The sequence below is a fragment of the Capra hircus genome, chromosome 8 (genome assembly GCF_001704415.2).
Source record: "Capra hircus breed San Clemente chromosome 8, ASM170441v1, whole genome shotgun sequence".
Classification (NCBI taxonomy): domain Eukaryota; kingdom Metazoa; phylum Chordata; class Mammalia; order Artiodactyla; family Bovidae; genus Capra; species Capra hircus.
In genome coordinates this window covers 66,597,142-66,623,251 of record NC_030815.1, presented here as the reverse complement: position 1 = coordinate 66,623,251, position 26,110 = coordinate 66,597,142, and the positions used below count along the sequence as shown (strand labels likewise).

Genomic DNA, 26,110 nt, shown 5'->3' with positions numbered 1-26,110 from the left:
TTGTAATAAAATGTTGTCAGTTTTATTAAAAGTAGATTCCATTTCTTCACACAAGTAAGTTTTGTGTTTTTTTAAAGCCCATTTTATTGTATTGTTTCATCAGAGTAAGTTGGCTCAGTGAAACTGTCACTGATAAAAACAAGTACAAAATTAGCACCAAACATCTATAAATGCAGATAGCCACAGGGACCTTTGCAATATGTACAATCTCCCTTTACACATACACACATATATTTACAGCTAATAAATAACATTGAAAGTCAAAGCATTGCTGATATATATATATAGTGAAGTCTGTAGAAGTCAGAGTTCCCAAGGCCATATACTGATTGAATTTATACTTTCTCAAGTTGATGCACCCTTGCTCAAAACCCAAATCCCGAGAATTAATGAATTATAACAATGAAGGGGGATGCCAACAACAAGTCGCACAACATTTTATTTTTAGAGAGAATTCATTCCAAACTGGCTGATGTCAATCACAGCATTCATTCTACTTTGTACAGGCACAATCGTAGCTCTCAGATGAAGGAGTGTTCCGGCACCACTGGAACACTTTCTCCTGCACTGTGTTCTAACGCACCTCTTCATCATTTGCCTTCCAAGCCATGCTGAGGAATAATCATATATGTGGGGCTTCATACGTGAATATGTGTTCAGACACCCACACGCATTCACAGTTTGGATTTCCAGTAATAGCCTCTGAAATATTTGACTTCTCTATCATTTTATAATAATATATAGAAAAGCATTCTGAAAATGAGATCTAGTTTATAAATAAATGTTCACTCACTCTTGACTAGTTGTTAAAAACAACAACTTTCATGACAATTCACGTGGATATAGAAATTGATCCTTTTCATTGTCCACAATGGTTTTAAGCACTTATATGACTGACTGTAACTTTTCTGTTCCTTTACTTAGTAAAAACAACCTTTGTCTAAAATTTGTAGGACTTTGCATGATGCAAAGTTTCATCTTGAACACATATTTTCTTATTGTAGTTAGGGAAGAAAGAGACATGCTCGAAGTCTGACTGAAGCAGGGCTGAAATAAGCCTAAAATTAAACAGTAACTATCATACATTAAAGGACTTCAATGAATATAATTTTGAAAATCTGATAATAAAATTACGGTATCTTTTTTTTTCTCTGTAGTTAAAATTCTGTATCAGCTGATGATAACAGGCTCATTTGAAAAGCCTATCTAGGGAAAAACTATTAAAATATAATCTTGAGACAAAGCAGGAAAAGGAAGGGGAAATACTAAACCATAAACTGTAAAGTTTATTAAGATTTAATTGATCTCAACTTTATATATCTCCTTTAATTTGTAACTTAGTTATGATGCAACCAACTGTAGAGGGTATTTAAAGGTTCAGTGTTTTATCAACTCTATTCTTCATTTCTATCTCCAAGTCACTAGTTCCTGGTTCACCCTTGAACTACATTCCAATGGCAAGAGGAGAGTAATTCCAAGGAAGTAGGGATTTCGATTGATGAGTAAACGGGTCCTACTCATGCTGCAAAAAATCCTACTTTCTATATTTAGACTTGGAGAAAGCTTTGAGAAGGTTATCAATCTAGAAAATGCAGAATACCAATTAAAAATGAGATTTTAATCAATTTTAGGCTATGGCTAAACTTACTACATGAAGAGATCTGATTATTTTACCATTTTAAAGAACTCATTTTTTTCTCCAAGGACAGAATGCAGTGCTTTTCATATCTGTTATTTGTCTTAATGTTGGAAGATGTGCTATTTGGCACTATACACCTCAAATTGAATTAGTTTTAGTATTTGAGACTGTATCTTAAAATAACTAATTAGGCTAGAGCTGGGGTTAATACTCAGGAAAATCCACTTTCCACCATCTAAAGCACTGGGCGTCTTTTGTAAAAGTTACTTCATTCTTCATAGAATTCATATGCTGTTCTTTCTTCCGTAGCTTTGCCAAGTTTCTGAGAGAAAACAGAGGAAGAATGGCAATTTATTATCTGCTTAGTGTTTTATAACCCTCTTCCGTCCCTCACCCCCTTCAAGATGAAAAGGCAGTCAACCAGTCAACCAGAAGTTCAGAACAAAGGTTGTGAGAATAAACCTAATCAGAGGAAGTGGCAGGCTCATAGGAGTCAAAGACAGTCTAGTATTTACTTAGCCATGTCTCGATAAGGAGTATCCTTTTCAGAAGACTGAATTGAATGATTTCAAAATTTAGCAAGATTTCTTACTTCTAAAACTTGTTAAAGAAAATACCTATATTTTTTCCTTTTCTTGTGTTACGAGTCTTCTAAAGAGTTTTACCAGAAGATGAGAGAGAAGCTTTTAGTTCACTGACTTAGTCACAGAGGTGAAAAACGGCAGAAGGTTATTAGTCTGAGTCATAATTACCTCCTAGATAAAGTTCAGGAGTAAAAAGGAAAAAAAAAACTCCTTAAATTTCTGTTGTTTCAGTCATCTTATCATCAGATGAAGAACATATCCTGAGACTATCTTAGATAAAGTCTTATAACTTACACAAATGTGACAAAAAATACTTGATAGACAGATAAGAGTTGGTTCCTAATTTTTCAAGTTTTTTTTTTTTTTAATTCACATTACAGATTAAAGTTGTGGATGACCTTGGGATAATATATACATAAGAATGTTTGTGTATGTTTGTACATAATATAAATTCATATATAAAACTTCTTATAGGAGTCCCTTTTGAAGAGTTAAAACAAATATGAATTGCCTCAGATTTGTGATGAAGAACAAAAAGCAATGAAGCTCTTAGTAGAAGTATACACTTGGATAAAATCAATTATTCTCCCTCGCTCAACACCAGTAACTATTCTCCCTTTCAAGTTTATCTTGAACGCTCTTACATTAATGTTTTTAATCCAGATGGCTTCATTTTGTCCAAAGTATATATGTCATAAAACCATAATGTAAAAAACTAAAATAAGGTAAATATTATACATGTATAGAGAAAGTCTGAAATCCATACTTATCCATTGATAAACTGTATTATAAAATAGAAATTAAAAATAAAAGAGATATGTCACATAGAGCCTTTAACATGCTTTTTCTGATTAGAGAATTCTTCTGTACTTTTGTCTGTAAATGTAACTGGGGAAGACAAACCAAAAGCAATTAGCTTTTCTATTTCCGGATGATGTTGTGACCAACTTTGCCCATTGTTTTCCCGTGTCACTGGCTGGTATGATGTGATCTAAGCTTTCCCCCTTTATACCTACAACCCTTCAGCACTTGCACCTGGCAGGGGGATGAGTGGAGGAATGGAAGTGGCATACTTTGGGAATTCCAGGAGGGGACATGGTGGAGAGAGAGGCAGTCACATGTTCAGTCTCTACTTAGTACTGACGCTCTGGAAAAATTCAGCTGCCAGCTGCCATGTGGATTAAAAGGTCAGGTAGAAAAGAGCCAGGCAGTTGTTTTGAGGTGGAAAAGAGAACCATCTTCTAAACTCTTAAGTCCATAAGCTTTCCATCTTTGGGGGTTTTGAGACGGATGCGTGGTGGCTACCCCTTTGGCTCCCTGTCCTGGAATCTGCTGGCACTCAGAATCAAGGCGGACTCTGGTTTTGGCTGATGGTTCACTCCCCTGGGTACCTCCCAGGAGGAGCTGTGCCCATAGCCACAGTGATGGCTACAAACTTGTGATATATGCTCTGCACACAGGTCTGTAAAGGGAGCAGGGTTGTAGTACAGGAAAAAGCAGAAGTGAAGATTTTGTGGTAATTCAAGAAGTAAAATAAAACCTACGAAGTGCACCAGAGATGGCAAAAAGAACAGGAAAAAGAAAATAGAGGAAGTATTGCTAAAAGCAAATGGACAGGTCTAATGTGCGTGCGTGTGTGTGCGTGTGTGTGTGCATGCTCAGTCACTCAGTTGTGTCCAACTCTTTGTGACCCCATAGGCTGTAGCCCTCCAGGCTCCTCTGTCCATGGGATTTCCCAGGCAAGAATACTGGAGTGGGTTGACATTTCCTCCTCCAGGGTATCTTCCTGACCCAGGGATTGAACTCACATCTCCTGCGTTGGCAAGCGGATTCTTTACTACTGAGCCATCGGGAAGCCCCCTAATGTGTAAATAGAAGACTTTAAGAAAGACCTTCTGAAGGTTCTCATCACAAGACTCAGTCCAAGTCTCTAGTTCAGGGGTGAAGGGCAAAGCATGAAGCAGCATCCTTTGGAGAGCATGTTCAAGATACCCAGAGGGCCTGAGCCCATGATGCTCACCAGCCAGACTTTCTATTCAGAGACTTGTCATGGCATTTCACAAATATCACAGGTGACTTTCCTTTCTGCAGATAAGACATTTTCTCCCGGGAACAGAAGATCACCCTGTGGAAGAAAATGTATGTGAACACAGAATATTAGAACAATAAAAATGACTGTTCAAAAATAAATTCTTCTTTCAGGTTGTCTGAAACTTACATGATTCTTCTGACTCTTTTGATATTTCCAATAATTAACTATTTATACTCAGGCCATTCCAGTCAGCAACACATCTGAATCAGATGGTTATTTGCGGGCCTAATGCACTGTTCGGCAATAAAGCTCATTCATTAGTATAGACAGGCATACAGATAGCCTGGAGCAGGTTTACAATCACCAGGCTCTTACCAAAAGATGATACAAGATCAACTTTACCACTTCTCAGTGTCTGCATTAAGGAATTCAGAAAGCAGCCTTCAACTGGCCCTGCTAGAGAAACACTACTCTGTATAGCCTCTCCATTCACAACTTCTTTCCCTCACCTACTTTGGTTATAGAAGAAAATGACAAAGGAGAAATATATTATTGATCCTAATTTAAAGAGTCATTTTTATTTACAATAATGGTATACTGAAGTTTACAAAATCCCTGTACATTCAGTATGAAAGAAAGTGAAAGTGTAGTCGCTTAGTCGTGGCCGACTCTGCATTCCCATGGACTGCAGCCTGCCAGGCTCCTCTGTCCATGGAATTCCCCAGGCAAGAATACTGGAGTAGGTAAGCCATTTCTTTCTCCAGGGGATTTCCCAACCCAGGGATTGAACCCAGGTCTCCCGCACTGTAGGCAGATTCTTTACCTTCTGAGCCACCAAGGAGGCCCCATTCAGTATAAAAGTTTTAAATCCTCTGAGGCTCTCTATGCATTTCATTTTATAGATCTATGTGGATTTGGGTAGGGGAGAGAGGATGAGATTATCTTGGAATCTCATGCTTCTTGAAGAGGTTGGTTTTTATTTTATTTTTAAAAAACATTTGGCTATATCTCTTGGCATGTGGGATCTTAGCTCCCCAACCAGAGACGAAACCCACACCCGCTGCAGTGGAAACTTTCAATCTTAACAAGTGAACTGCCAGGGAAGTCCTGAGATTGGTTTTAATCTCTGAATGTCCGAGTGGCATCACCAAGTTTCTCTGCATAACTGTTTTGTGCTTGCAGGAATCAATGTTAAATGAGAAGTTGAGATTCTTGACTTCTAATCTCAGCTTTACTCAATGATTGTGGCAACTCAATGTTGTTTATGTTTTCTTTCCATGAAATGCAGAAATACCATTACTTCTCTAGTATAATAATAAAATAATACTCTTAAAAATAAGAATAATAATTATCTAGGTATATAGTTTTAAATGAATTGCATAGAGAGCCTCAGAGGATTTAAAACTTTTATACTGAATGGAGCTTTCTTGATGGCGCAGAAGCTAAAGAATCTGCCTACAATGCAGGCGAGCTGGATTCAATCCTTGGGTATAGGTATATAGTTTTAAAAACAAAGCCTACTAAAGTTTCACCTGAATGTTGGAGGCTCCAGAAATACTATTTCTAGGTAAAGACATTTGAGTGAATCAGAAGTGAATGGAGAAAAATTATTTACTTTTTTTGAGTCTCTCCTGCCTTTACTCTGATCTTCCCAATATCAAAGCCGGGGCTGCTCCACCAGTTGGACCAGCTGAAGTAGGAATCGCTAATCCATTTGAGTTTCAACATTAGCAATTCTCCAATATCCACCTCCGTGTAAAGTAGAAAGGAGTATGTCTTATTTGTGGAAACTTCAGGCCTGAATAAAAGATCAACATATTTGGTTAGCTCTGAAAATCAGAATTTTTTCCCTTTTTCTTCCTCCTAAAAGGTAAATAGCTTTATTGTTTGGGGAATATTTTAAAAATGCAAAAAATGTCCAACAAAATACACAAGATGAATGTCAATGGCACTTAGTGTATTTTGAAAGATGGCTACACCCCTTTAAAGTATTCCAACTTTTATCCTAACAATATGAATTATGTAATATAATTCCTAAGAGAAAAAATTCATGTCTATCATTTAGAGATATTATTTTCATTTTCATATATTCCCTTATTTGTATTGATATGTGAACATGTGTTTCCTTTGTCACAATCATAGTGTACATGCAATTCTCTATTTTTTCTTTATTCACTTCATGTTTTACCTTCCACTTTTTAACATGCTTTACCTAGTTTTCTATAACTACACTTTTTAGAGGCTAGATTGATTTTATTGATTTGTTGAACCACAATTCACTTAACCATTGCCTCAGTTTTGGACACTTACTTTGCTTCTAATTTATGCTACTGTGGGTACCACTGTAATGAACATCTTTTGCCTTTTAAAAAATTTAAAGCTCTTTAAAAATTTTTCTGTTGAGTACACCTCTTTTTTAGGAGTCCTATGCCAGGGGTCTGGGATCTAATGCCTGATGATCTGAGGTGGAGCTGATGTAATAATAATAAAAATTAAGTGCACAATTCATGTAATGAGCTTGAATCATCCTGAAACCATCCCCCATCTCCCGGTCCATGGAAAAATTGTCTTCCACAAAACAGGTCCCTGGTGACAAAAAGGTTGGGGACTGCTATCCTATGCCCTTTCTGTTCCTCAGACTGATGGTCAGGGCAGGTAACAGTGCCATGATAAGCCCCCATGCTGAAGGTAAAATCCTGCGGCTACTCACAGGGTAAAAGGGATGTTCTCGCTCTCAGCCACAGTGCCATACAGAGAGATCTCGAAGGCCTGGTTGGTGTATGTATTACTCTCAGTTCCAGAAAAATGTATCTTTACTTGGTAATGGAAGACTGCAGAGAGAAAATCAGAACAAGCTCTGATCAGTCTTTATGGAAACACCGCAGCACAAAGAAGCATGCACTCTCAACAGCAGACCGCATCTCACTAGTGATCGACAGGAAGTGTTCATGCATGACTATAAATGCGACTCGGAAAGACTGCTTCATGTCTGTACAGTGCTTACTACTAGAATATTCAGGCTTTGAACTCTACTCCCTTGCAGAAGAGTGTGGTTCTAGTGGATAGGAAGAATTCAGGTGTATCTGACTTGGTAAGCAGACCCAGAAAGATCAGGCACTGGGCTTCCTAAACGACTCAGATGGCAAAGAATCTGCCTGCAATGCAGGAGACTCAGATTCTTAACAAAATGGGAGTGTCTTAGAAGGTTTGGTATATTCTTCCCTCTCAGGACTAGTTTCATTTTCAAATACAGGTGGTTCCTGCCTTCACTTAAAGCAGACTTTGTTGTTTGTTGTTTAGTAGTTCAGTCGTGTCCAGCTCTTTTTCAGCCCCATGGACTGTAGCCCACCAGGCTCCCCTGTCCATGGGATTCTCCAGGCAAGTATACTGGAGTGGGTTGCTATTTCCTTCTGCAGGAGATCTTCCCAACCCAAGGACTGAACCTGCATCTCCTGTATTGTAGTCAGATTCTTTACCACTGAGCCACCTGGGAAGCCCCAAAGCAGATTTTAGGAGTTGGCATCCTTTTTCTGCAAAGGATGAGAGTAAAGAGTTTAACTTTTGCGGGCCAAATAGTCTCTGTCTCAACCACTCAACTCTGCCATGGAGGCATGAAAGCACCCTTAGTCAATACAGAAATAAATTAATGTGGTTACATTCTAACAAAAGTTTTTTTTAAAGAAGCAGATGATGGGCTGGAATTGGTTCAAGGGCCACAGTTTGATGCCTCTGTATGAATGATTTCAAATGAACTCAGAGCCTGGTACTAATGTGGTGGCCCATGCTAATGGGCACAAGCACAGAGGATGGTGGCAGGCAGAACTGCTGCACAAGGCAGTGCAGTTGTGCCCTGGGCCTTACTAGCAGTGGGAATTAGGAACTCCAGCAAAATGGATTAGTGCAACTTCCCCTCTACCAACAGAAACACAAATGAGGGCTCAGAACTTAGCAACATTGTTTTATCATCTCTATTGCAATGGACAAAATCAGTACATGTGATGCAACAAGCATGATAATAAAAAGATAGGATCAAATCCATTTTCCTATTTATAACAGTCTCCAGCCTACCTTTGTAAGGCATCTGAGAACGAGTCTTCAGGTACATCTTGCTGCTTCTTTTGGCTCTGACCTTGTTGATCTCGTAGCCCATGTTGTTGCAACGGTTCTTTCTGCAGCTCAGGCAGAGACCTTTCTCAAAGGCTTCTTTGGAATTGCACCGGTACGCCTTACTTGGATTTTCTTCATTCAACAGAGAGTCAATGAAGAGATGAACGGAACGCTCGTGGGAGCACTTCACTAGCTGGTCCACATCTAGGGAAAAAGAGACACAAGGAACATTTCAACTCTGTGACAGTTCACAATGAATGTTTCATCTTGCATGTCTAATACAGCTGAGATGTGGTGTTAGAACAAAATGATCTCCTCGACTGTAGGTCCTGTTTAAGGAGGCATTCTTGATAGTAGCTTCTTCCCTACCCCAAGAGTGTTAAAGTCGCCAATTTTATCAGGAACTTTAGACGCTTCTGCTGTCTTATATTTGTGAGTATGTTTACGAAGCTGTAATAAGGACATCCAAGATAGAAGTTGATTTCCCCCAGTTCATGACACCTTTTGTTTATATTGAAAGTATATAATACCTCTAGATGATTCTGGAAGTATACCCCTAGAAACCACATCATAGGTATAATTGCCATATTAACAGAATAATTGAGGAGTGTGTCACTGTTCATGATTTTTACATTAAATTATAGAAATAATAGAATTATTAATAATTATTTCTATAATTCTATAATTATAAAACATATTATTTATATATTTCTATAAATGTATAATTATAGAATTATAGAAATAATCAGCAATGTCATAAAAGTACAGTTTTTTATCATAAGCTTTTTTACCAATTAAAATTAGTAACATTATGCTGTAAATTCTATAATGTATGACCCAAACCCAGGAGTATATTGGTTATAGGTAGGTCCCATTGCCCACGAGGTATGCAAAGATCCCTTAAAACAAATCATAACGGGAACCCACTCCAGTATTCTTTCCTGGAGAAGCCCATGGACAGAGGAGCTTGGTGGGCTATAGTCCACGGGTCGCAAAGAGTCGGGGACACGACTGAACGACTTCACTTTCACTTTAACATGATTATTCAACATTAAAAACTAATATTAAACTGTATTTTCTTCTTAAAAACTTGGAATATTTATTGTTAGGGAATGGTGATTTGTTTTTGATTTGTACATCTCTTTAAAAGGCTCGCAAAAGAAATCTGGACTAATTGACATGTCCTTTACTTTTAGTAGAATTAAAAATAACTCTACTGGTTTTGCACTGTATTCAAAGTTTAATGTGTAGCAAGATAATACTTTATCAAAGGTAAGGCAGTTTTCCTGCCATATCACTGTTTGTTTTTTTCCCTTTTATTACTGCAAATGCAGTTTTCAGTGCAGCTTACAATATAATACAAGATGAAACGTCTATCTGACCCCAGGAAGTATTGAGGCTCCAAGGTGATCGTGGTAAAATGTGACAGACTTCTTCAAAAACACATCTTGGCTAAATGTATATTCAAACTATGTACTTGTGGAGAATGGCAGGGCACTTGGTCAGTAAGAGTTAAGACAACAACTTATATTTAGTTAACTTCTGAATTATATTTACCTCCAAGGCCTCTCTCTGCAATCACACGGAGAGCTTCCCCAATGTTACATCCTGGTTGGAAAGTGCCTCCGTTAGGGTAAATGTCAACATGCCCTACTGGTTTCTGGATTCCGATACTTCGGCCAGGTGACCCCCTGGTGAATGTGTGTAAAACGTCTACAAAATCCGCGTCATCAGGAGAAAGGCGACTTGGAGCTTCTGCATACTCGAAGTTAGGTCCAGCTGGATCTAGGCCTTAGAGGGAAAGCAAAAAGTCCTCAGAGATTTTTATTTATTTATATATTTGGCTGCATGAGGTCTTAGCTGTGCATGTGGGATCTTTCATTTCATCACTTGGGATTTTTCCTTTGGGCTGCATGAATTCTCTAGTTGAGGTATGTGGCCTGTTGCTCCACCGCACGTGGGATCTTAGTTCCCCATGGAGAGATGGAACCTGTGTTCCCTTCATGCGAGGTGAATTCTTAACCACTAGACCACCAGGGAAGTCACTCAGAGATTTTTAAATTCCCATTAGTTTTAGCCTCCATCAGTATCACCTTAGCATTCCATTGCTCATCATTTGAATGTAACTGGCAGTCACAGATTGTTATCAGCTCCAATTCTGCAGTGACTGAGTTTTAAATTACTGAGATTCGTAAGAGAAGGCTTATCTCTTCTTCAAAAATAAAAATTTGAATTTCTCAAACTAATCATTAAATAACAATTTTCATACAGGATGACTTGATTCTCTTTTGTGAATTATTTCTGTGCCTGGTTAGAAGGCCTGTAAATGGGGCTGGGCTCTTTCTTCCTCTCTACATAGGTCAAACTATCTATTGCTATTGGCCTGGATGACAGGTCTCCTTTTTCCAAATGGCCTCTGGTGTGGGTCCTTTTTTCTTTTCTCCAGTATTGATGTGAGAGGTGACAGATATGTGTGCAATACACTATCAAAGCACAGAGCAAAGCGAGGAGGGAAACGGGTTTCTGAGATGCCACTGGGCTTTCTGTGTTCAACTCTGCATCGTTTCTCTTCTTCTGCCAGTAGATAGTGAGCCCATGAGAGCAAGGGTCTGAATTTTATTTTATTCCAGAAAAAGAGCCCTCCCATGTGATAATCAAATGGCCAGGCATACTCAGGAGGGTAACACACATATGCTTGTTTGACAAACATCCTGATTCTCTTTCAGAGCAACAGGCAATGCAGTTCTTTTGTTTTAAGAGAAAATGGCACTGCTTTCTTACCGGTAATCCTGTTGACCTTCTTACTGGTCAGACTTCCTGCAATACCAGCAGCATGGGCCCCAAGGCTGTATCCCAAGAGATGCACATTGCCCAGGGGATAGTTAAATTCATCCTTTGGAAGACGAACAGAAAAAGGAGTTTTACAGTTCTTTGCAAAATATCAATGCTAAAAGAAATAAAAGTTGAATAGTGTTTCAAATAAATAAATATAATTTTCAAAATAGAGGCAATACTGAAACTTAACTATTTAATTTCTTGTTACAGGTAAGAGGAACATAGACTATATTGTTGAGATTTTCTCTTTCCTTACTAATATTTCAATTAGAGTTTTCCAAATGTTTGAAATAGAAACGTTGAATTTCCATACATCTGAAAATATATGTATATGTGTATATTTATATATTGGAGTAGGAAATGGCAACCCACTCCAGTATTCTTGCCCAGAAAATTCCATGGGCAGAGGAGCCTGGCTGGCCACAGTTCATGGGGTCACAAAGAGTTGGACATGATTAAGTGACCAAGCACCATATTTATATATAGGTATTTCTCTCTCTATATATATAGACACACATACAAATATATATTTAACTCATCATTTTCTACTCAAATACCCTGTGTTACTTTATTCTTTAAGGTTACTCAAGCAATGACTTAAAATTGGAAAGTATTACAGAATATGGGACACATATGGGCCAGCCTTCTCATTCAACAGATGAGAAGTCTGAGTTCCAGGAATGTGATCTGATTTGCCCAAGTTCACTCTCCTGGTTAGCAAAAGAGTCAAGAAAATAACTTTTATCTTTTAATGATTGATTCAATAAACTGAGCTTATTTTTAAGTACTTGGCTTAAATAATGGCCTGTGAGAGTATTATCTTCATTTCAACCCCAAGATACTTTCCAAAGGTAATTTTCAGAGGATGACCTCAGAGAGTCAAAGTGAATAAAGCTCCTGACCCTCAGCTACTTCATATCCTATACACTTTTCCTGCATTTTTTTCCCCTAGCTCATCTCCATCACTCCTCCAACTCTCAACAAAAATTCAGATCTTTAATCCACACTAAGGAAAAAGTAATATTAAAATCTTCATCAAAAGATTGGTATTCTAACAGGTCACAGCCTGGATAAAATTTCTATGTGCCAGCCAACTGGTAGAGAAGGATTTGGCAGAACATGACATCTTTCCTCTGCCCTGAAATAACAAGCTTTTGTCTGTTCTGCCCACTTATTTCTTGGTCTCAGCAAATCTATTCACCATGAAAATATCAAAGGACAGTGCAGGGCAGGACTATGATGCTTTATGGATTTTATAGCATTATCATTTTTTATCATAATGCTACTTTTAGCTGAAAAAAATAATGTCTATGCTTATTCTGAAGATATGAGTTGATCCCCAAAATATCTATATCTAAATGTAAAAGAATAAAGGGCTTCCCTGGTGGCCCAGATGGTGAAGAATCTGCCTACAATGTGGGATACCCAGGTTCGATGCCTAAGTCAGGAAGATCCCCTGGAGGAAGGCATGGCAACCCACTACAGTATTCTTGCCTGGAGAATCCCATGGACAGAGGAGAGTGGCAGGCTGCAGTCCACAGGGTCGCAAAGAGTCAGACACGACTGAGTGAGTGACACTTTCTCTTTTTTTCCAAAAAGGAACAGAAACCAGCCGTTAGTTCAGCTCTAGCCAACTGGTCTGTTCTGGATACACAAGGCTCCTTCCCTCAGTCTTACCGCCATCCAGTTCATAAACTTGGCCACATCCTGTCCCACCAGCTTGGTGTACCCTGCAGACACTGGATAATGCTGCTGGGCCCGTGACAGCCAGTCCACCACGATGACGTTGGAGTCTGGTTCCCTCTTGTATAAGGCAGCCACAAGTTTTGGCACCCAACTCTCATACATTCCTGTCACCTGAGGAGGATGATACAAGCATCCTTAAAATGCCCACCTACAACTTGTTATATCAATAGATACATATGTCAACCTCATATATTAAATGGGGGGAAATCCATAGGAAGCCCATTGGTTCATCAGTAAAACTTCAATAGTTTATAGTATTGAAAGGAAAGATCAGTCTGAATAAGTTAAAATTTACAGTAGAATGACAGACTATTTTAAAAGAAATTTAGTTTAAATACTTTCAATTGGGTTAATACATATTTCCCAACAGAAATATTTTGGGGAATGTGAGTATCGTTTTTTCTTTTTTTTTAATTTTCTTTTTTAAGTTTTTAATTAGAGGATAACTACTTTACAATATTATAATGGCTTCAACCATACATCCACATGAATCAGTCATAGGTGTATATAGGTCCCCCCGCTTTGAACCCTCCCACCTCTTTCCCCATCACACTCCTCTAGGTTGTCACAGAGCACTGGCTTTGGGTTCCTTGTGTCATACATCAAACTCTCACTGGTTATCTGTTTTACATATGGTAATGTATATGTTTAAATGCTTTTCTCTCAAATCATCCCACCCTCTCATTCCCCCACTGTGTCCAAAAGTTTGTTCTTTCTGTATGTGTTGCCTTTGCTGCCCTGCAAGGAGGATTGTCATCATTGCTGTCTTTCTAGATTCCATACCTTTATTCTTATAAAGGGTTATTTACATACAAAATTTGATGTGATAGTGAACAAAATAGTTTTAAACATACTGTTCTAACAGAAGATAATTTTATTTAGCAATCTCTTAATACATTAGAAAATTATTAGTTTCAGCTCAGACTTTTTCACCATCCTTTCAAATTCTTGATTATCAGAGTGCAAATTAATGAGGTTTAATTATCAAATTTCCAAAATTATGAGATTGGTCTTGTTTTGGAGATAAGCAAACTGCTATCTGTAATTCTTTGCTTCTTGTTGATAAAGACTCCCAAATTCAAAGTGAAAAGATTTATGCCATCAAAGAGGAGACACTGAACATCTTGGCAAATATGCTTATTTTAAAATAATCGAACACATTAAAAAAAATACAGATGACAAAATTCCATGCCATCTCGCCAGGAGCCTATACATAGCAACAACCTGTTTGAAATCTACCCACCTCTATTACAACCTGAGAGCTGATCATACTGTAGCCCTAGTAAACGTTATGACTCAACAGACAAAGAAAATTCTGAAATAAGTGTCTTAGGCTGCTTTTAAGGGGAAATCTGTAAAACCTGTATTCTTCTTAGAGTAATGCCAATAGAAAAAATAAGACTCTTGAATTCCCAAACCAAGGGACTTCGTTTGAAACTTTGATCTTAGATGGTGGGTCCTTTCAGCTCTGCTTCCTTTATTGTTATTATTTTTTGTATTTGTTTTCTTTTTTAAAATTTATTCATTTTTTAATTGGAAGATAATTGCTTCCTAATATTGTGTTGTTTTTTGCAATATATCAACATGAATCAGCCATATACTTCCGTTCTGTTTAATCTATTTTGTAGGATAAAACATTAAAACATGAACTCTCGATTCACGCCTGACACTAACAAAGTGGACAAATTTTCACCACATTGCTGTGCTTTGTAGAAGGAAAAAGCAAGCCTGGGACTCAGGAGATGTTGATTCCAATCCCAGTTCTTCCCCTAATTACGTCTATGAACACAGGCACTGTTTTAATCTTGTCAGGGCACCTATGAAACAAAGGGATCACATGATCTGGAAGTTACTCTCCACTCCTAAATGTCTTCTTGTGACCACTTTGGTTCCCAATCTATTTGCAGTGATAAAAGGCCAGCTCTATAAGCTATATGGAAACAGTGACAGACTTTATTTTCTCGGGCTCCAAAATCACTGCAGATGGTGACTGCAGCCATGAAATTAAAAGACACTTGCTCCTTGGAGAAAAAGCTTTGACCAACATAGACAGCATATTAAAAACCAGAGACATTACTTTGCTGACAAAGGTCTGTGTTGGAGAAGAATCTTGAGTCCCTTGGACTGCAAGGAGATCAAACCAATCAATCCTAAAGGGAATCAGTCCTTAATATTCATTGGAAGGACTGATGCTGAAGGTAAAACTACAATACTTTCGCTACCTGATGAGAAGAATTGACTCATTGGAAAAGACCCTGATGCTGGGAAAGACTGAAGTCAGGAGGAGAAGGGGCCGACAGAGGATGAGATGGTTGGATGGCATCACCGACTTGATGGACACTGAGTCTGAGCAAGCTCTGGGAGTTGGTGATGGAGAGGGAAACCTGGCATGCTGCAGTCCATGGGATCACAGAATCAGACATGACTGAGTGACTGAACTGAACTGAACTGATAAGTTATCTCAAGCACGAAGAGAAAGCAAAGCCAAAAAAGCACAAAGGTGATGTGAGATCACTAGGAACATGTTGGAATCTTCTATGAACACATCTCTGTGTAGCTGCTTCCAGTCAGGGTGCAGAGCCTGGGTCTTTGGAAGAACCAGATGCAATGCCCGCCCAGCATAAAACCCTAAAGAATTGGTGCTGCCCTATCTTTCTCCTCTCTTGTAGGTTGAAGGCTAACCACCGTTTGCAGCCGCCTTTCCATAGAGGATGATGTCATTTCTCCAGAACACAAGCTAATCACTCCTCCTTTTAGCCAGGGTGAGGAGCTCCAACATCACCATTAGAACCCTGTACTTAAACACAAGCAGGTGGCCAAGCTCCAGGACATCTGTGGCTGCACTGCCTCCTGGGAAGTGTCCTGGGCACCCTGCATGCTAAGCATTCCCTTGGGTTTCTCATGACAAAGCTGCAGAACCTCCTCACTTAGTCCCATACCCTTAAATGGCTGAGCAGCTTACCTCAGATAAGGCAGGAAAATCTTATTTTCTCTCAATCCCTATTATAAGTTTTTTCTGTACCATCAGTGCTTCTGAGTTGGGCAGTCTGTCAAAGGGCAAGGAACCCAACCTACCCCTACAGCGACTGATACTTTTAGTAACTGCCTAACAATCTTATCCTTTCTTTTAAAAATTTAACATAAGATACGTTTATAAGAAAAAACTATCAATTTTAAGAAAACTATCAATTATAAGGAAACTATCAATAACCTCAGATATGCAGATGACACCACCCTTATGGCAGAAAGCAAAGAGGAACTAAAGAGCCTCTTAATGAAGGTGAAAGAGAAAAGTGAAAAAGCTGGCTTAAACTCAACATTCAAAAAACGAAGATTATGGCATCCAGTCCCATCACTTTGTGGCAAATAGATGGGGAAACAATGGCAGACTATTTTCTTGGGCTCAATAATTACCACAGATGGTGACTGTAGCCATGAAATTAAAAGACGCTTGCTCCTTGGAAGGAAAGCTATGATCAACCTAGAAGCATATTAAAAAGCACAGACATTACTTGGCCAACAAAGGTCTGTCTAGTCAAAGCTACGATTTTTCCAGGAGTCATGTATGGATGTAAGAGTTGGACTATAAAGAAGGCTGAGCGCTGAAGAATTGATGCTTTGGAACTGTGGTGCTGGGGAAGACACTTGAGAGTCCCTTGGACTGAAAGGCGATCCAACCAGTCAATCCTAAAGGAAATCAGTCCTGAATATTTATTGGAAGGACTGATGCTGAAGCTGAAGCTCCAATACTTTGGCCACCTGATGCGAAGACAAAAGACCACTCATTAGAAAAGATCCTGATGATGTGAAAGATCGAAGGCAGGAGAAGAAGGGGACGACAGAGGATGAGATGACTGGATGGTTTCACTGACTTGATGGACATGAGTTTGAGCAAGCTCTGGGAGATACTGAAGAACAGGTAAGCCTGTCATGCTACAATCCATGGGGTCACAAAGAGTCAGACACGACTGAGTGACTGAACAGTAACAACAACCCAACAAAGGACTGGAAAACAAGGACCCACCTTCTTCAGTTCCAAAAAGGTAATATTTCCTAGCTTTTTTCCTTCTCAGTTTCCTTAAATCAGTACTAATTTTTAATAGCTTTGATTCACAGGCACACATGGAGAAGGCAATGGCACCCCACTCCAGTACTCTTGCCTGGAAAATCCTATGGACGGAGGAGCCTGGTGGGCTGCAGTCCGTGGGGTTGCTAAGAGTCGGATACGACTGAGCGACTTCACTTTCACCTTCCACTTTCATGAACTGGAGAAGGAAATGGCAACCCACTCCAGTGTTCTTGCCTGGAGAATCCCAGGGACGGGGGAGCCTGGTGGGCTGCCATCTATGGGGTTGCACAAAGTCAGACACGACTGAAGTGACTTAGCGGCAGCAGCAGCACAGGCACATAGCTGCCCTTGAAGTCTTCCTTGCCACCTGCACCTGGTGGTCCCACTGAAGAAGCCAGGTTGTTCACTGAAATGCCTAGATGAGTTGTTGCACAGACCATCTAGTTCTGCAGAGTGAAACAGTCCCATAGCCAGTGGCCCAGCCTCTGAGCCCAGGCACTCAAAAATGTCAGGACACATGTGAAGAATATAAGTAGTCTTATTAAGCAGTGGGGCTAATGATAGAAATTACCACTATCTACTGATACTGGGTGAGTCATATCATCTTAGTGTGAGGAGGAAATATTTTTCAAAAATTCCTAAATTACAAAATTCTCTCAGGGATAAGTTGAGATACCTGAGATACCTAATTTATTTCTGTCATATGAATGTTAAGCTTAAACTTTTTAGAAAAGTATTAAAAGCCAAGTTCTAAATGTAGCCAAAATGTGTCTAAAATAACCAAAGATTATATTTTCAATATAAACCTCTTAAAATGTAAAAAAAATCTATGTCAAAAATTTGAAAATGCAACTTTAACATAAGATATATAATATGCTCCTGAACTCTAACAAATATATGTGTTTTGTTAAAATAAATATTCCTGTGAAATCTGTTAGTTGTTGCCTTCATCTTTATAAAAGTAATAGCAATTGTCCTACACTGTCAATAACAAAGGCACTTAAGTTATGTATGAAAAAAAAATCAGGAGTAGAAAGAACAACCATTAGTTGATTCATCTCATTAAAGTTGAGTATCTATTACCACATTCACAAACTCTGGACATAATGGAAAGATAATATTTCTTTAAGCATCTATTTTATCTAAGTTCTTTTTAATGAGCTATAAAAATCTGTTCATTAAGGACTGAAAATACTGAAAACAAATTAGTTGAGTAAGAACTATACCATATAAAGGGACTAGCTGGTATATTTAAAGAGAACTACTTTTTTCATATTCTTGAAAAGTAAATATAAGCAGTTTTCACCTTTATCATCTTGCATGACAGTTCCCTGGCTAACCCTCTTTCATCTCTAGAAAAGCTCCCTAAAGTTTACAGTTGGAGAATGTTGAGAGAGGAGGGACATCCAGCCTAAATTCATGTTTTTAACAGATTAGTAAACTGAGGCCCAGTGGTGAGAAGTGGCTGGATCCAGTCACAGAGCTAGAGAATGGCAAAGCAGAACACAGTCTCTTCCCTCCACCCCAGCCCTCTCCTCCCTCTCACACGTCATCTTCCTTAGGAATGGACTTGGGCGATGCACCAGATGAATCAGTCTCCACCAGTTCCTCTAACCTACACTCTGCTCTGTACTTGAGCAAAGGCTAGGGGAATGGCCAGTTTGAGGTCACAGCTAGGCACCATGGTAAACTGAAGGCTAGCACTGTCCAGAGGAAGTACCCATGTGGCTTTTCTTATATACTTTTTAAAAATTTATTTTTAATTGAAAAATTTGTACAGTATTGTGTTGATTTCTGCCAAACATTAACATGCATCAGCCATAGGTATATCTATGCTCCCTCCCTCTGGAACCTCCATCCCACCTCTCTCCCTATCCCACCCCTCTAGGTTGTTATAGAGCCTAGTGTGAGTTCCCTGAGTCATACAGCAAATTCCCATTGCCTATTTTACATATGGTGATGTATGTTTCCATGTTACTCTCTCCATACATCCCACCCTCTTCTTCCTCTCTCTCCCATGTGCATAAGTCTGTTCTCTATGTCTGTATCTCTGTTGTTGCCCTGCAAATAATTTTATCAGTACCAGCTTTCTAGATTCCATACATAATGTGTTTTTATCTTTCTGACTTACTTCACTCTGTATAGTGGGCAACTTGTTGCTTTAGATTCCTCAATCCCCACCTGAGCCAGAACTGTTTTTATTCCAGTTTAAAGCAAAGTTATCACTGGGTTCCCATCACTCACTGGGCTCTCAACAAGCCTGTTAGAATGCTTAGTTCATGCCAGTCTACTCCTACCTAAAGAAGAGCCTTCCTTACCGTCCAGCCATGGATCACCACAAAGGTCTTGCTGCTGTGGTTGAAGTGACAGTTAGCCACAGATTCCGTCACTCCAGGAATGAGGTGGCAAGTGTCCTCAGCTGTGTCTTCGGGAGTCCTGAGAGCAAATTTACTTTCAATGTCTCTAAAATCTTTTCCTCCTGTAATCCCTGAAAATGAAAAATTGGATAGGAGGTTAATTAGAGGGTGGTTTGTTTTATTTGCTGGACTAGTGTGCTTTAGATTCACAAGCAAATACCACTAATGCTATTTTTGTTTCTAAAGTAAAAAAAAAAAAAGAAATTAGATTGCAAGAGAATGGCTGATCCTCCAGCGGTACTCAAAGTTGACAGTGCTCCAGTGCTCAGTTGTATCTGACACTTTGCAGAGGATAAGATAGTTGAATGGCATCACCAACTCAATGGGCATGAGTCTGAGCAAACTCCGAGAGACCGAGAAGCACAGGGAAGCCTGGTATGCTGTAGCTCTTGGGGTCACAGAGAGTCGGACATAATGACCCAACAACAAAGACAAGCAACAACAAAGCTTGTTTGAGGGAAGACTGTTTCCCTTTCCTAGCATTATTTTTAAAAATTTTAACAAGAAGAAAAGTTGGAAGCATGGGGAAATTTTGTATGGAATTATTCCTCCCCACATGGCAAGGTACATCAGTTCAAAATTGCTTTAGTGATTTGTTCAGAAATATCTGTGCTATGTATGAATTATGATTAATTCTTTCCCCTAATATTTCTTTCCTCACTTATGTCTTCACAGAATTCCACACAAAACTGACGCTTAAAATACTACAGCAGAGGCGGTTTTGGAAAGAATCCACTCTTCATTGTTAAGCCCCGACTGAGTCAGGAGAGTAAGAAAACTCTGGCCTATTTCTGAGTCTCTGGACAATACTTCTAAATGTTGATGAATCTTCACAGGGTATTTGTAGGAAGTACATACTATATCATAGTAAACATTTTAAGTACATTTTAAGTAAATTGTATTGCAATTTACTTTTGATTTTGCCCAAGAAGTTATTTTACTGTTAGAAACTGCCTTAGAAAATTTCAAACTAGGTTAGTTTCACCCACATCACTCTGTATCAAATAATTTATGTTTCCCTTCTTAACAGTCTTATTTTAACATGTTCGATCAGCAAGCTTTTTAAAGCAGAAATAACCTGAACAATCTGGCAGACAGATCTCGCCCACCACCTGGTTGCCAAACTGATATTTAAGATTATTGCTATGCATAACTCCAGAGGATAACAGTCACTTTTAGTCTATTTTTTTTCTAGAATTATGCAACATGGTGGCCCTAGAGTTGCTGGTGGTTTTGAAATGACTAAGAATATTCTTTGAAATTATTAAGGCAGGATTTGTATATTTCTATGAAAAAGAAAAGTCTGTTAAATCTTTAACTCTTGTACCAGATTACCATTGGATCACTCAGAGCTCCAATTTCCCACACCATCATTTCTATGGGCTACATAGCTTGTAAAGAAAAATAGAAGACAATTCATACATTTACAAGAAAATTTGTATTTGGAAACTTCTGTTTCGCTTTTCATGGATTTTTTTTTTAAGTTACAGAAAGCATAATGAAGTCTTTGACAAGAAAACAGTACCCCTCTATATGCTATGTGATGTTTTCAATTCTTTTGTCTATTCTGTATATGAAATTATAGATGCTACTGGTGTTTAATCAGTCTTTCCCTCTCCTTGGTGTTCTGACACATACCAAAGGTATTTCCACATACCTGGTTGTTTGCAATCCCTTAAGGATGTCTTGGCATTCTAAAGATGAGTGTGGTTTCCCAATTTCTACCAGCCCTCATACAACTGACTTAGGCCAGGAAGAGTTAGGGAGAAGGATGGACCCTGACTGTGGGTCAACAGTATGTTTAGTCATCATAATATATACACTGGGGATTGCTTCTGGCTGGCAGATTGAACTGATTTGACTCAACTGCTACTAAGGAAATTATTGTTTTTTATACATGGAGATGATAATAGAAGGACCTTTCACTAGATCCCCTTAGAAGTAAAGCCACCTTAGAATAGTGTGTGTTACAGGGGCAGTTGCCTAACATTTAATCCTTTTTAAGGCCTCTGTTCTGAATTTGACTCATCATATTCGTAACATCGCACCATGAGATGTGTCCTCATCAAACACTAAGGAGAGATTGGGGGCATCAGGTAAGTTACAAGTCAATGCATTTCTTGACTATGTAATCTTTATCTCTAAATTCCTAAATAAACAACAAAAAATCAAAGTGTGTCGACAAAGGCTAGGAGTTATCTTAACACAGATAATAACTCACAGAGATGAAATTAGGTCAAGTCCAAACCCTTTAAAGGAATACTTATAGAAGGTACATTATAGGAGGAGCATTGAGCATCCCAGAAAAATGACTCTAAAGGCAGTTCACAGTTATCAGATAAATAAGATTAACATTTATATGAAGACATGAGGTATATGAGCTCAATTATAATGCCATTCTCTTAAAGTTTTTACTTCCTTCCTGTCTCTGTTTGTTTTTCCTCTCTGACACACACAAACATACACTCCTAAAGAATGTCATCAGTAATTCATTTCTTCTCTGAGGCTGATGGTCATAATTATCAGCTCAGCTTTTATAGAATGCTGACCTCCCCTCCACCAAAAAAAAAAAAAAGGTTTGGGGAAAAAAAATCAGTGTTGCTATCTGAATGAATTGATTGGAGTTTTCAGACATTCCAATGTAGACAAGGCGCTTGCTTACCTAACAAGCAGATTGACTTTCTAATTTTATAGAAAAAAATGTTTGCAAAAATATCAGCTGTAAACTCTACAGCCTAATTTCTCCTCCTGAAATAAAGCAAGAAAGGATGGTTGAGCTAAAAATACACCGCCAGAAAGAAAGTGAACATTTCCTGCTGCCAGATCTTCCCCGGTGCCTGACTCCCACCTTTCCACACATTAATCAGTCATGCTCTTGCTGAGCTCTGCTTCATTTGAAGGTGCTATGTGCTATTTTGCTGCCATCACTCACCATGTTTAACTCAGATATTAGCCTAGAAATTCTCTATGGCCAGTCAAACAGACTTGTAGCTACTGAGCTCTTCAAATTTCCTAATGAGGCCATGCAGAGATTGTGGTGGCTCCAAGAAAAAAAAAAAAAAGAGCCTGAGGGCAGTGCCCGTATCCTCATATTTTTCTTAGAAATCGAAAACAGAGAAGTATAGTCAGAGCCTAGAGGTGGTGGTACTTACCATTCGCTCCTCACACTTGTTCCTTTCTACTCTGAATGTCTTACATTCCTACCTAAATTAGTTTGGAGGAGAGAGCAGAGAGTTGCTGCGATAGAAGAGGCATAATATAAAGAGGGGATGGGGGTTAGAGTGAGAGTGGGAAGGAAGGATGGGGGGGATTAATTTCAAGTCCATTTCCAAATGATTCCTCCCTTACAAAGCATTTATAGCTAGGAAAAACAGATTGATTAAAATCCAATTTAATTCCTTAATCACTTGTGTCTATTTGCATGGAAGAGTAAGGAATTAAAGGGTCTAAGAGGATTTTGAGTCTGGTCTAAATTCCTCATTTTAGGACTGAGGAAGCAAAATCCAGAGAGGTGACACTTACTAGCCCAGTAATTTAGGGTCCTGAATCTCTCAGGGAGTCTGACAAAAACTTTAAAACTGTGAATGACACTTATTTGTGTGTGTTTCTGGTCTAAGTAACACTATCCTGTGATGTACTATCTGAAACAAGAATTTGGACTTTCTTCCAACCATTTTCTCAGACAGTGTAAAACACACATGCTACTTGGTAAGATGTTTGCCTGTGTATCTGGTCAGTCGCCCTAGTTCTGTAGGACTCTGTGGGACCCCATGGACCCTAGCCTGCTGGATTCCACCATCCATGGGGTTTTCCCGGCAAGAATACCCGGCTGGGTTGCCATGCCCTCCTCCAGGGAATTTTCCCGACCCAGGGATCAAACCCATGTCTCCTGAGTCTCCTTTCTCCTGATGCTGGGATAGACTGAAGGCAGGAGGAGAAGGGGACAACAGAGGATGAGATGGTTGGATGGCATCACCAACTCCCTGGACACTAGTATAAGCAAACTCCGGGAGATGGTGAAGGACAGGGAAGCCTGGTGTGCTGCAGTTCATGGGGTTGCAAAGAGTTAGACACAACTTAGTGACTGAACAACAACAAATTGAACCTCCAGTGTTCTCAAACTGATCTGACAGAAAAGATACTTTTATCAACTTTCCATTTTTTAACCTATGAAAAATGCTATTTCATGTACATCAGAAACTAACAAAACATGGTAAAGCAACTTTACTCCGACTTAAATACATTAAAAATGTTATTTCACAACTCTGTGCTGAAATAGCAAAGTCAGGGACAAACTTAGTAGCAAAGTCAGAGACAAACTTCACTATAAAATGAGCCACTGCAGGACGTGCCGCCTGAAAGCACATCCAGGAGACACGCCCCAACTGCAATTCCACCAAAGAGAAAAGAAAACGTTGCCTCTTTTTATGACTTGCTTCAGCTACCTTTTTAGTTCTGCTGTGTGTTAGCTGAACCAAGGCTCAAGTTACACAGGCTGCCTCTATTGTGGGCAGGTCTCGGGCTGGGTGCTCTTCTTCCCTGCAATAAACTCACATCTGGCCTGGACGCCTTATCCCTGGTGAGCGGTGACTGGGGTTCCGCCAGTGGCCTCCCCGTGGCGCCCAAGAAGCCCCAAGAGCTCGGACCGCACCGCGGGGCAGGGCGCCCGAGTCGGGCTCAGCTCAGAGAACAGTCCGAGGACAGTAAGGGTAGCCAAGCGCAAACCTGGCAATCTCCAAGTCAGCGGTCAGATTGCTGGTCGCTCTGCCACGTTTTTCACGGCGGGGGGTGGGGGTGAGGGGAGCGGTGGTCAACCCTTCACCAGGTTTGCTGGCAGCTAAGTAAAGCCGAGGGTACAAGAGTGGAAAATGGACAGCTTCCCCGGCGCGCCAGTGCGTGCAGGACCCCGCGTGCCCAGGACTTCGCGCCCCGCGTCCTCTCCTCCACGTCCCTCCACGTGGAGAGCAAGAGTGTCCAGAGTTGGGGTCAGGGCCTCCCCCCGCTCCACTACGGGCCGGCTTCTCCAGAAGGGGCCACTTTTTACTCGCGCTCTCACTGGCTGGGGCTGAGCTGCGACCAAGGCCAAGCCAGGGTCACCTTGGCCCCCTTCATTTCATTCCAGGGCCCCTGCAAGAGGCGAGGTTAAAGCAGGTCACCGCGGGCAGAGCCCTTCCTCCCGCCTCCGGGCCCCGCCCCTCACACTCTACCGGACCTACCCGGCTCATTTCCCTGTAGAGCCCAGGCTCCAGGGAACTCAGCCGCAACTGGAGTAGAGAGGACTGCGCGCGAAAGAGAGAAAGGGGTGTTGGGAGCCGCCCCAGAGAGATCGGAGGAAAAGTCTCCTCTGTGCTCCTTCCAGATCCCACCCCCGCGACCCTATCTGAGGCAAGCGCTCGGGCTAGGAGAGGCCCCGGTGCTCATCGCAGCCCCTTCCTACTTGCTTTCCTTCTCATCCTCACAACGTGTGCAAATGGCCACTGAGCCTATTCTGCAAGTGGGGAGTCTGCGCGCAAAAAACTTACTGTCGGCGGCGACCAGCCCTCTGTGGGAGACGGTCAGACTCTGCAGCCACACGCTCAGAGCCAGCAGAAGCAGGGCCTTGCTCTCCATCTCGGGGGATGTCCCTCTGTAGGAGATGCAGGGCACCGGGCGCGAGCGCGGACAGAGCGGTAGAACCGCTGAGCCCGAGGCGGCAGCAGGCTGGAGCAGCGGTCTGGCGCGGAGCAAGTCACCCTTTAAAGGGGAGGGTGGGGAGCTAGAAGCGGCAGGTTTCCTCGGAGGAGGAGGAGGTGGGGGAGGAGAAAATGAGTCTGACACTGTTTCCACTCCACGGCTGCTTATGTGATTGGAAATATGCAAATAAACCTCATCACCTATTGGCTATAAAATCATAAGTTGGGGGGAGGATACTAAATTCACTTTCAAATATTTGAGCAAACTGAAATGCGGTTCAACTCTGCAAGGGAGAAGAAGGGGAAAGGGCAGAAGGAAAAATTTTACTTTCTCTAGGAGGGCAATTTGCTTTTCCTAAGGGGTCTGGCTCTCTTGGGTCCCCTATACAAACACCAAACAAAGGTTTTTATGGCTTTATGTGAAATACTCTGTAATCATCTGTTTTCTAAGAAAGGGAAGTTAAGTTGTCAAACTACATTTGGGCAATACCCAGCTTCTTTTGATGGCTCCTGTTTGTAACTTGCAGTGTCTGTTTGTTGTGTTTTTTGTTTGCTCCCTCCCCCGCCAATTCTCCTGGACAACGTCAATCTAAGGACCCATGGACACACGTTTTTCTGCAGCTTGAGCTTGCACAATCTGGTATTTTAACTTTGGTAAAATGGATTGGCTTATGTAGTTGAGAAAAGCCCTCTTGCTCTAACTAGTTTCTAATTTTTGCCTTAATGCAAGTTATATTCAATCCTCAAACTCATCAAGAAATGCAAAGTAACATTTTATCCTCAGAGGCAGAATGTTGAAGCCAGACAGCTTGAAAGTGTATTGTTATGCTAAGTGAAAGAAGCCAGTCACAGAAGATGCACATCCTATTATTTCCTTTGCATAAAATGTCCACTAATAGGCAAACCTTAGGGACAGAGAGTAGATTAATGATTACCTAGTGCTGGGGACTAGGGGAGGCAGGAGAATGGGGATGATTTTGGAGGGGATGGTGATGGAAATGTTCAAAAA

The 26,110-nt window shown here is 40.2% G+C and overlaps 1 protein-coding gene across 2 annotated transcripts; it reads right to left on the bottom strand.

Moving 5' to 3' along the window:
• On the bottom strand, positions 1-25,342 carry LPL (lipoprotein lipase). Of its 2 annotated transcripts, XM_013966067.2 has the most exons (10): positions 24,952-25,342; positions 19,331-19,500; positions 12,875-13,054; positions 11,144-11,255; positions 9,920-10,153; positions 8,324-8,566; positions 6,966-7,086; positions 5,871-6,053; positions 4,244-4,348; positions 1-1,961 (listed from the first exon to the last, which is right to left on the bottom strand). In XM_013966067.2, coding segments are annotated over exons 1-10 (1,437 nt in total). In that variant the 5' UTR covers positions 25,040-25,342; the 3' UTR covers positions 1-1,960.